We start from the raw sequence: 12637 nt of genomic DNA, 5'->3' as shown, positions 1-12637 counted from the left end.
GTATCTTCTTAACTAGAAGATAAAATGCACTCAAGCAGGAATAAATAAAGATGATAACAGGGTACGTTTCAACTTAAATCTATCCCAACTTTAGATATATAAAAGCCCAAATTCAGGACAGATTTGATTTTGAATCCATATACATATTACCCTTCCCTTCCTACTAAATTAACATATTTTATATAAATACCATGATATATATATATATATGTTACTGCAGCAGATAAACAAAAGCATTTGGTTGGTGGGTTGTGGTTCTTCATCAATTTATTTCAACAATTTACTTTATGTATATGTATCTTCGCTTTAACTTCTCTCGACTTTCCATTCCACTCATTTTCTACCTAATCCCATAGTGAACCTTTCCCCTCTTCTCCTTGCTAAAGATCTGGCAGAAATGGGAGATCCCCTTGCAAAGAAAGAAGGTTTAGCTCCTTGTTAAGGAATCATCCAAGACAGCTTCCTCTGCAAACTCTTCTGCTGCACCTGTGAAGAGTGCATACAGAGAGAAGAACGGCTAGAGAAGAGACAAGTTAGGCTGCTGGTGTTGGAAGAGCTGCTGTTGTCTCGATGAAAAAGGCCAAAGATGCAACGGTGATGTAAAGAGCTGCTGGCGCTGGCTGGGGGATTGGGGCTAGCTCCATTAGGAGCAGAGGGAAGGAAGTTAAATGGAACTTTAACTTGCTTTTAAGGTTTTCTTATATATATATTGTGGGTTTTCGGCACAAATTCCAAAATTATCGATTGACAGAATAAATTTCATCATCATTCCTCATGGACAGCTACCATGTAACTATTCAAGCAAGTCAATAACTTGACTGCTCTCACTTCCTTCCTAAACGAATTATGAAAATAACATGAAATGAAAGTTACATACACGAGTCAAAACAGGAATCTACACTCAAACCAATATCCCACAGATGGTTTCCCTTCACAATCATTCATGCAGCCCAAACAGAAGAAAGAATTGGGGAACAGAACACAAACACACAAGTACAAACCTCCAGCAAAAACCAGACTAGACTAGGCTACACTAGCTACCCTTTTTTATTTCAAAGGAGTATTTGAGTTCCATATGGCATCTGCGGTCGTCATCTTCAAACTGCATCAAACCACAATCACAATCGTAATTTGGCTAACAACGAATTGCAAGATACATATAAATCAGAATTATACAAAACAGACAATCTGACTTATTGCAATGAAGCAAATAAGTGCCTGAAGATTTTCTAGGACATAAAGGACAGTTTCAAATTTATGAAGCAATAATATGAAATAATTACTCGCTATACTGCCTTTTATTCAAGGGCAAAACAGGATTTTAATTAAAATACGTTCAACCCAAATCAGAGAAAATGATGAAGTTTGAGGAACCCACCAGCTCAACATAATCCAATGAGATGGTAAGTTAATAACCCATTTCCCTTTACTTGATAACATAAATGTTTACTTGAGATAATTTAAGCTTTCTTGTTCCTTAATATTGAGTAAATAAACATTTCTAGGAAAATCTTAGTCACACGGGTTTGCACGTACCTTCAGTTTTGCTGAATAAATTCCCCTAGCTAGCATACCAGAAGGAGTTATCTCCTCATCCAAAGTATGCACGTATGGCTCTCGTTGAGGAGCAAAAGTACCCAGCATTCCCTTGCTTTGATCCACTAAAACCCAAACAATAAACAGCCACAGGTAATATTTAACTTAGAATGATGATTATTGATTCTTAAACTTCAAAACACATGACAAATTGAGGAATTGAACGAAAATTTCCGTGTATGTTAGAGTACATCAAAAGCAAGATCATCTGAAAGAATGAATCTCACAGTGCCTCTTATGGTAACCTTGTATCTGTAATCAGATTTTTTTAGGGTCTAAATTGTTAACCCTTACAATAAAATTCAACAAAACTACTCTAAATTTAAGAAATGATTATCAATTCTTTACATATTTTCTTTATAACTTCATAAATGAGTCTTCGCAAGGGATGCCTTTGATATGAATATGATTATTCTTAACAATCAGCTTTTATAGTCAACATACAGGTGATATCTTCTCTCTAAAGAAAAGATATAAGAAATATGATCCAAATTCACATGAGCACACTCGGGATCAAACTGCATTAACAAGAAATTATACGAGCATGTAAGAGAATTAGATTCAGAACCTTGGAGTCCCCCCTTCCAGACTCTGTTTGAGTAGGTTAAGCCAGAAACAATATTGTGCAAAACGGTGAATGATAACTTAAGCTGATACCGAGATCCCTCCTTGAGAACGAACAAGACACGATCACTCTGATTTCCATCAAGAGGTAATGGAGTATCCATCTCCTCAATATCATCGACTATAATTCCAATGGAGTGGAATTTGACTTCAGGTTCCATTTGGCCTAACAAACAGTGTACAAACAACAAAAAAAAAATGGACTTCGAAAATTAAGAACAGAGCTACAAAAACCAATAAAGCTGAGATAAGGAGCAAATGATTAGAGAATAAAAACCTGAAAAACAAACCATTTAAATCTCCTTCAACACAACCAAGAAGCTTCTCTTTCCACCTCCTTAAGCTCTCATCATCCTGCAAAACACAAACATTTTTACTATAACAAAAAAAAGCACAAATTTTTAGTTATAAATTTTGAATCCCAACAAAAATGTGATTAGCACACAATGAATCTTGGGATTCAAACGCAACAAAATGTAGGGGTTTTTGGGGGGTTTTCAAGAACCCCATTTCACGGAAGTACAATTTTTAGGAGGTACACAACTGAGTCTTAACCTATTAGCTACTCTACTAGAAGGAACCCATAATTTTACTTCTCTTTCCCCTTAATTACAGAAGGGGAAAAGATAAACAAATTGGAGAAAGGACAAACAAAATGCAGAGACAACGAACTTCCCCACATTTTTTGTGACGAGAAAATGGAGCGCAATGGAACTTGAAATTTCTCACGAGGTTCAAACATCATAAACCATATGAAAGAAAATATTTTTCTTTTTAACAAGTAATGATCCAGTAACGAATATATGTATATATTTTCATATATGTTTATAACAAGTGAAAGAGACGCAAAGACCTTGTCTTTCTCAATCTGTTCCTTGAGGGAAAGAAGAGGCCCAGGAACGAAACCAGAAACCACACCACCCTCCTCCTTATCTCCATCATCTTCCTCCTCCTCCTCCTCTTCTTCTTCTTCTCGATCTCTCACTTCACCCAATGGTTTCTTAACCATTTCTCTCCGCTTCTCTTCGCCGCCGCCGCCGCCAGTCGAGGGCCCTGCTTCCGTGCTCTTACCACTATCCATCTGTCTTGAGGGAGAAAAGAGGGTAAAGGGTATAAAATTGTTTTTAAAAACTTGGAACCAAAGTCGAAGATTAAGAGGATTTAGGAGCCAGCACGCACAAAAGTCATACTGAGACGAAGAAACAGGAAACTATAAATTGTTGTCTCTTTCTTTTGGTTTTTTGTCTTTAAATTTCACACTTTGCTTTGTCCGCCGTGTCGGCGTGGGACTGACACGAGAAACACTTGAACTAATTTTTTTAATAAATTAAATATTCCTTTTTAAAAAAAAAAATAAATCATGTATTTTATTTACTCCTTAATCTAATTTCTACGTGTTTTTTTAAATTTTTTTGGTATAATTACTAATTTTTATTTATTTTTTATGATATAAAAAATTAGAAAGAATTATTTTATTTAAAATTTAATATTTATTTTATCATAATTTTATTTGAAACCCATTAGTCTACTGATTTAATTTTTTATTTCTCTCTAAATAATTAATTTAATTCACGTGAGAAAATCCAGTGCTTACCCAATAAATTATTTTAAAAGGGTAAATATTAGATTAATTTTTAAGATTTTTTTAACTTATTATGATGTAATTTTTAAGATTTTTAGTTATAATTTAGCAATTAAAATTTTATATTTATTTTTAATGAAAAACTGGAACCTGTAACATAGACATTAAAAAATAACTCAATATAATAAATTTACTAATTAATTAAATTAATATATTCAAATCATTATTTTTTAATTATTTACATATTTAAAATTAAAAAAAAATAGTGACCAAATTGTAATAAAAAATTGTAATTATCTCCATCATTCGTGTGGTATATTTATTAATTAAGTGATATATATATATATAATATAATAAAATAATTTATAAATACAAACATATATAATAACACCACCAACTCAAACCCACTATATATATATATATATATATTTAAAAAAAAATAAATAAATTTACAAATCATTCAAGTATATTATTAAAGAAGATATGTTTATTACATGACAAAGTATCAATTAGTTTTTTGTCATATCACACAACTATATTGTAAAAGTTGTGAAAAGGTCTTAATTAAATATAATTATATTTACTATAATCATAAATATAAAGATTCATCTTCATGATGGGTCCACCTTAAAATATTAAAATTTTATCTTTAGACATATGATTTGGTTGTTATGTGTTAAATCATATAAATCTTATTCTAAAAATTTAAACAAACTTTTTTTTTAATTATTTATTTATATTATAATTTAATATGAGTAATCATTTCTTTAATTATTTTAAGAAAAAAAATTAGATGCCAATTATCGAGGTTATTCTGAATTTTATTTTCTTTTTTTTTTTTGGTTTCCACTTCCAGCTAACTTCAATGTGTCTGAATGTTATGTATATTATTTCTCTATAAAGAGTTACGGGTTTGAATACAAATTATATGTATAACTGCAATCACATTCATTTTCAGCAACCTGGGTTGTTGCCAGTTTTGTTTCCCTAGATAAGCCATTCATATACAAGAATATTTCTTTTATTCCTATTTCCTCTGTATTACGACATCAAAATGCAACTACATATACCTGTGGTGAGAAAAGAAAATGAAGAAGAAAGGAAAGAAAATCGCAACAGTATCTTTTCTCGGGTCCATAAAGATAAGAAAGAAAAGTTTGTATCCAGTTTTGGAGAGAGTCATCTGAAGGGCTCGATAGGTATGGATTCTTGAAGTACTGCGGCAGCCTGGAAACATTCAGCTGCCTCTTGCATGGAAGATGCAGTCCCCTCAGCTTTGTGAACGAGGGCAAGGTTATACCAAGCAGATGAATTTGTTCTGTCATATCGCAGCGCATTCATCAATAAGCTTCGGACGACAGCATTTGGTTGACAGCCAGCTTCCCTAAGAATCTCCGCTATGGCTATCAAGCTTGGAGCATGGCTGGGATCAATGTCAAGAGCCCTTGAAAAGTCTATCAGTGCTTGTTTGTGAAGGCCTTTCCTTCTGTGGAGTTCACCTGCAGAAATCAGACAATTTTCTCATCTTTTCCCTCAATGATTCTAGTTTTCAGATAAAACAAACAGAAAATCATATGATTACTAATGGTGCTTCTGATCATATATGCACATTCTTTAACCAATGTTGAAGTCCCTTTGAAGTATTTCACAGCTTTAATTTGAAACTAAAAGTAAATAAGAAAGAAAGGGAAAACAGAAGAGGAAACACGGCCTCATCTGAAAAGACAATCAGGAGAAAGAAAAATTTACCAGTGGCATGCAATCTAGCTGCTGAGTTAGGGCTGATGGCTGCGGATCTGGAAAGACAGGCCTCAGCATCTCCCCACTGTGACAAACTTATGTAGACATAAGCAAGATCATGCCATACTTCCAACTCCAAACTTCTATACGGCTTTGCATGGCTCTGTTAGAATTTCGACGAAACAAAACTAAGTTTCTGCAAGAATTGCTCCCATAAAATAACTATTTCTTGATGTTGCATCAAAAGAGAAGAATTGTTTCACAAGTTAATCCGACTATTCCTTCTCCAATGGAGAAGACGATTATATAGACATTTATGTTTCCCGACTTTGGCCCCCTCTTTACCCTATACAATATATCATATGGCAAAAAGACTCACATATATCTTATATTATGCACTATGTGATGAATAAATTTCTCAATAAACTTAAGAACCCTGTAAACTATTTTTGTAAGAAATTTATTATAAATAATAATCACTACGGTAAGCACTAGAAACCTTAATAACCAACAGACCTTATGAAGCTTCTTTTGAGAACCATAGCCTTTACTCTGAACTTGAAGAATAGCAAGAAGTTGAGTATATGTCTCGATGGCACGCTTTAGTTGACCCTGTGCAATCTGCAGCTTAGCCTTGGTACGCAGCAATTCTCCTTGGTCCCATTTCCCTGTCTGATCCAGAGCAGCACTAATAATAGTTTCAGCACCTGCAAATTGCTTCTGGGCTGATAATATACGGGCCAGCAGTAACCATCCTCTAACATTAGATCCACCTTCTAGCTTCAGCATAGATGTTGCATAATACAGAGCAGCATCCAACTTCCTCTGCTCTGCATTTTCCAGGCTGAGGTGGTAAAGAACAACAGGGTCCTTCATTTCAGTGATTCTCCCAGCTTTCTCTAGGGCCTGAAGTGCCTTAGATTGCCTTGTAAACCTCTCAGAATCACTGATGGCTGATTTAGAATGCGCTGCAAACAACAAACCAAGTAAACAATTGGCAGTACTTTCTACCAGATGACATCCAGCTTCCAAGTTTTCAAGGATTGTGGAAGCATATCTTAACCCCTCTTTTGCAAGATGAGGGTGTTCACAACAAATTTTTGATGCCATTAATAAAGCTGGAAGACAATTTGGATCCTCCCTACTACTCAGCAACTTCCTAAACAGATCCAAAGCAACCAAATCTTCTCCTGCACCATAATAACAGAGAGCCAGTAAATGATATCTTTCTTTCCGATTTATAATACCAGGAGGCAACTCTTCCACTTGTTTAGCCAAAGCCCGTAAATCTCCTGCTATGGATAGAGCAAATGAAAGGTGGTCCAATATTGACGGATCCCATTCAATTCTTTTAATACAAACTTTTCGCAGCAGTATCATTAAGAGCAGAATTGCTTCTTCTATATTGTTTCTGGGTACGAATGAACTATCCATTTGGGAGCGGAGGGTTGGAGAGCTTGCCTCACATCCGGAATATAAAAGAAAAATGGAAAAATCCAGTTGAATCTTTGCAGTAGTTTCTGCATCAAGGTTCCAATGGTTGAGAAGCGCCTTTCGGTACGACAAGATGGCTTCCTGTGGACAATCAGCATGTTTCCACAATTCTGGAAGCAACTCTACAGCCTTGGTTATAATCTCTTGCAACTTTAGGTCCGCACTAAAATTTTCGGGAAAGCCTTCTGGTAATGAACATTCAACTATATCCAGAATAACTTTGCAAGCTTGAGCAGCTTCTGGAATAATTGTAAAAAACAAAATATCAGCCATGTGAATATGGTTTTATTCATGCTTTTCAAAATGTCCTATTTTTCCTTCTGTGTGAATTCTAATGTGAGAGAGAGAGAGAGAGAGGAGCATGATGAAGAACCAACTTAATCCAATCTATCCTTGATCCTTGAAGAGCAAGAGAAGTTAACATTTCTAGCAAGAAAGAGAAATGGACATTTCCTCAGAGACTCCAGTGTTTGGTGTTTTCACACAGTGTTGTTTGCATGTTTAAGAATCATGTTTCTTTAAAAACAGATTCTCCTCTTTAAAGAAACCTTTAAGAGTATAAGCTAGCATTTCCCTTCTAACAAATTTTCACAATACTAGAAAATACTCCGTAAGTACTTTTTTTTAGAGAAACTACCCAAATACATGATGCAGAGAAACCCTGCTTGTCCTACATCAGCACAATTATTAATAGATGTGAAAAAACATTATGCTATAACGACTGAAGAGGCATATCATTACCTTGATACAATATCAGCCCCTACAACGTGAAATTTGATAAAAACAAATAATTAAAAAAATTTCAGTTCTAGTCTTTATATTCTCTTGAAACACAATGATACAATGTTTTTGTTCCTAATCTTGTTCCTAGTTGCAATCTTCTTTAATTCTCTCCCTCTCTCCCTCCCTTCCTTATGGGGTTCCGTGAAACTATTCTCGGACATGACTCAACTCTAATTTTTGTGATAGAATTGACTGACACTCATCAAGAGAAACCTATTGATTCTTCGCCATCGATGTCAATTTTGGAAGGCATTCCTCGATAAGAAGTTACGATAGATGCCATATATTGCATGACTTGCATAATATGGAAAATAATCTGTTTGCTGCCATTTTTAAATTAAATTCCAATACGAATATTTACCAAGTCACTTCAAACCCTAGATTTTACCATAAATCCTTTTTACAATATTATCTAAAATGAAACTGATATTATACAAATAGATATATCTAAGATATTGACATTCAAGAAGCCCAGTGGCAAAACAATTCCAAAGATGTCTAACAGAAAATTTACTGTTTCCAAGTTACAAACTTGTGATTTCTTTCCTTTTTTCCTCCTATCCAAGTGCATGATGAACTTTCTAGGTAAACCACCAGCCAAAATCCAAATACACCAAAAGCTAAACAAATTCAAAAGCCTCCAACAGAATATTACTGCTTTCCAACTTTAATAACTGTCCTTCCTTTTTTCTACTCTTTTCTTCCCTCCAAAAGACTTGAGTACACAAAGATACTGTAGATGTAAATTGATAGACAAAATCCAAAGATAAGAAATCTGTTCAGAAATGACCACAAAAATGAATTTTAAATGAAATGATCTAATAAAGAAAGAAATTGAAGACTGTTTTTCTGATGGATGAATAGAGTTTTTGCTTTTCTTCTTTCTCTTCCCAAGTATTCTATTTAAGCATATGTTTAGATTATGTAGTGGTATCCCAGCATGATTAAGTATCAGGAGAGGGGAATGAGATGAGAAAAGCAAATAGTTGGCACGTGCCCAAGCAGTTCATCAGTGAGTCATACATGTTTTATTTAGAGAAAAAAACTGTCTATTTTTCTTAAAAAACAATAGAAGATTTATAAGGAAAAACATTGAATTAAAATTACTGGAGAATAAAAGTACGCTACGCCAAAAGGGGAATGCAGGAGTTAAGAGTCTGATATATTACTACTACAAAAGCCAAGAAAGAAACAATATCCTCAATAATTATTTACCAAAAGAATAAACCAAGTTTCTATTAATTTCAAATGCAACACCAATAATCAGCAATTTGCTCTGAGAATATAATTTATATTTAAGCTCCAAGCAAGAAAACCCTACATATTCATTGCTCAAAGAATAGAAGAGAAAGCAATAGAAATAAGAATATAAGAATATAAGAATGCCCATAAAAATTATAGTTAACTTAAATGACTTCAGAGACTAAAACATATGCTAATCAGTAGAAGGAACTCACCTTTAAACTTTCTAAGATGTTGTAATGATTTAGCTTTGAGAAAGATTGCTTCAAATAGCAAACTCACGGCATGTATGGACATTTGTGGAGCAGTAACGTCTTTAGGATGTTTCTTATGACGTTCTTCTCTTCCAGCAAGGGTGGCTTTCATCTTGGGTGTTGCTGATGCAATATCTATCCCTTCAAACACATGTAGAGCAGCTTCTACATTTCCTTTCTGAAATTCAATCCTTCCTAATAATGCTCTTGCCTCCTGCGAATTAGATATTTTAGTCATGGCAATGGAGCATAAAGCCTTTCGATAAGTAGTATGACTTTTCTGATTATTTATGCACAAAGCTTGAGTCTTGGGATAAAAAATGTTTGTACACCACAACCAAGTTGTGGAATACAGACCGAACAATCATAATCAAGAGGGAAGAAAGAATAGACTCAAAATTTTTTGTGCGGATCTAATGCAGTAATGTCAAAATATCATTGGTAAGGAGAAGAGAGCAGGTTCATGTTGAAGGCATTATGGGATTTTACATAAATAAACACTCAGACATGATGAAGGTTTATGATCTAAAAGAGCAGAGTGGCTAAGCATTCTAGTATAACATTAAGTTTCTAGAGATGTTAAGTAAATTCAACCTTAAACTCAAACAGCAGCCAAATGATCCATGTGCTAAGTTGCAACATCAAGAGGCTGATTGATCAACAGTTGAAATATAACCCTATGTATTTTGATAAAGACTATCGACTCTACTTGCACATTCGCCAAATAACATAGCAAACCAAACAGGAGATACTGAAGTCAATTAAATCGCTACCATAATTGAGCAGGGACGAAGCCCCCAGAACACAATTACGCAATGGTGACGCTTCTTAGTCGTTTAAGGTAACGGGTCTTGTTCTAGATAATAATATCATAACAGCCAAGACCCGACAGACTAAGGCAAAGAAATACAGTTAAAGTCTGCAGCCCGAAAAAAACTGACCTCATAGTTCAAAGAAGTAGTCTCGCGCAGAGATAACTCGGCTTCCTCTATATTGCCAGCGTCCGGCTTCTTGGTGATCTCCCCAGTACTAGAAGACAACACACTTATTGGATAGTCCTTGGTAGCAAGGGACTGGGATGAAGGAACTGTTGGAAACGTTTCGTCTAGTGTTTGCATTTGCTCCCCGGAGCACAGACACTTCATTTTGATTATCTTCGCAAAAGTATTTACTGTTTCACCTTTTCTACACCTTCTCCTACTTTTAGTACCCGTACAGTTCCACTCCATGCCAAAATCTTCAAGCACCATCACAACAAACAACAACAATAATAAGACCAACAAAATTGAAATCAAAACTATATTCTTGAGATATTGAAGTTGTGATATCTCACAAGAATTCAGATGATCAAAAAGCAACTCTCATGTATTCGAGCCAAATCCCCCCCCCCCCCCCCAATCTAAAGCAGGACACAGAAATCCAAATCGCCACCACTACATTATCAAACAAACAAAAGAATGCAAGACAACACATGACAATCAAATTTCACCATGAAGATACGTAAACCTAAAGAAAAAATATACCTTTAGTATGGTTTAACTTAAAAACCCATCAAAACCATAAACCCATCAGCAAAATAACCAATCCTACATCAATAACTGTCCAATGTCAACTCAACTTCAAATCCCAAAACACCAAACAAAAATGAAAATCATACGCAGACCTCCAAGTAATAATAACGATCCAAACAAATCCAAATTGAAAAAAGATAAGAACACGATAATTCATGTAAACGACAGTATCTAACCCAGAAACAGACAGATAAAACGAGACGCAATCAACCCTGGTCAAACTGATAAATGGATCAAAAGAACTGACCTTTTGTTTTTCCAAAGAGAAAAGCAGAGAGAAAGAGCCAACAAGTTATCCATCTGTTCAAATTCCCGATAATCAGAGCTTCTTTTGATTATTCCCTTGAATCCAATCAAGCATCAAAAGTAATCCGCTCCCACCACGACTCTCTCTCTCTCTCTCTCTCTCTCTCTCTCTCTCCTTTTCTCCTTTTTCTTTTCTTTTGTTTTCTCTTCTCTCCTGTACAATTTTCCCTTTCACCTTTCGCCTGTGTTTGCGTATCGCCTCTTTGTTTGTGTACAAATGCGTTCATGAATGTGTATATTAGTATATATACACATAATATATATATGTATTTTACGTAATTTATTAATTAATTAATTAAAAAAAAAAAGAACAGAGAGATTTTGGAATTAAAGAAAATGAATAAAATAATTTTGGAAAATAAACAAATAAAACAATACAAGAGAACTTTGTCCGTGTGGGTCCCACATGAGAAATAACGAATATGTTAGAGGCTACTGACATGCCACGTGGATTTTGTTTCTTGCGGGTTTTTCCCCTGCTGCCGTTTTAACGGTCATTAACGAGAATGATGCTCAAACAGGAGAAAGGAACATGAAGTTTTTTTCAATTAGTATTAATATTAAAAAATAATTTCTTTTTATAAAAATATATTTTATATATATATATATCTGTGTGTGTGTGTGTGTGTGTGTACATGTACGCATATAGAAGGGGAAGGTAATTTGAGGAATATATTTCCATTTCGATTAATCAATTAGCATGAAATTTTCACATCCTCGTAAAAATAATTATGGGGGGAAAAAGCATTGGAAATTTCTAATTATTAATTAATTAAATAAACTTGTTGTAATTTAGACTAATTAAAATTATATAAACCAAGTTTCTTAAGACTATGAAATGGTGGGTACTTAGAATTTGAATTAATTCCCAATTATAATTAAGTGGAGAACAAAATAAATGATTAAATAATATTAATGTGCTTTTGAGGTTTGACCAAATTCATATGATCCATAGTGGATTATTATAATTAGATTTTTATTCGAATAATTGACCTTGTAATTACCCAAAAGCCAGAAAGGGTAATAAATCAAATGAAGGAATTTTTCCCATTTAAACATTATGATATAATTAATTTATTTAGTCAACCCATTTTTTTGTTTTGATATACTTAAACAATTACATAATAAAATAAGATTTTATTACGTGGGGAATAACATTGATTTATGTTGGATCAAATTTTATTATATCTTAGTTGGGTTGTCATTAGCTTACATATATATATATATATATATAGTTTTTGTTATAATGAATATTTCTTTTTAGTTAAAATATTATTAATCTTCAACTAGTTAGAATCCCATTAAGAATTATATTACTCTAGAAAGTTTAAATTAAAATTTTGGGAACAATTTATTTTAAATTTTAAATACATTTCTTCAATTGATACAAGTCAAAGAGGGTACTAAAATTATGTGGGAACATGTGTGGATTAATTGAGTTAGTA

The 12637-nt window shown here is 33.8% G+C and overlaps 2 protein-coding genes across 2 annotated transcripts; both read right to left on the bottom strand.

Moving 5' to 3' along the window:
- Positions 1-744: 744 nt before the first annotated feature.
- On the bottom strand, positions 745-3458 carry LOC110807643 (rho GDP-dissociation inhibitor 1-like). The gene is made up of 5 exons (XM_022032815.2): positions 3074-3458; positions 2511-2574; positions 2165-2386; positions 1537-1661; positions 745-1102 (listed from the first exon to the last, which is right to left on the bottom strand). The coding sequence occupies exons 1-5, from the start codon at positions 3299-3301 to the stop codon at positions 1034-1036; spliced, it is 708 nt and encodes a 235-aa protein (XP_021888507.1). The 5' UTR covers positions 3302-3458; the 3' UTR covers positions 745-1033.
- Positions 3459-4807: 1349 nt separating this feature from the next.
- On the bottom strand, positions 4808-11420 carry NPGR2 (no pollen germination related 2). The gene is made up of 6 exons (XM_022032849.2): positions 11134-11420; positions 10257-10552; positions 9277-9529; positions 6059-7275; positions 5552-5705; positions 4808-5301 (listed from the first exon to the last, which is right to left on the bottom strand). Exons 2-6 carry the CDS (start codon positions 10542-10544, stop codon positions 4982-4984), a joined length of 2232 nt encoding a protein of 743 aa, XP_021888541.1. The 5' UTR covers positions 10545-10552; positions 11134-11420; the 3' UTR covers positions 4808-4981.
- Positions 11421-12637: the final 1217 nt, after the last annotated feature.

This window comes from Carica papaya, chromosome 3 (assembly GCF_054855325.1).
Source record: "Carica papaya isolate Zhongbai chromosome 3, ASM5485532v1, whole genome shotgun sequence".
In the NCBI taxonomy this organism is placed as follows: domain Eukaryota; kingdom Viridiplantae; phylum Streptophyta; class Magnoliopsida; order Brassicales; family Caricaceae; genus Carica; species Carica papaya.
The sequence above is the reverse complement of the archived record's forward strand: the minus strand, read 5'-3'. Positions and strand labels throughout refer to the sequence as shown.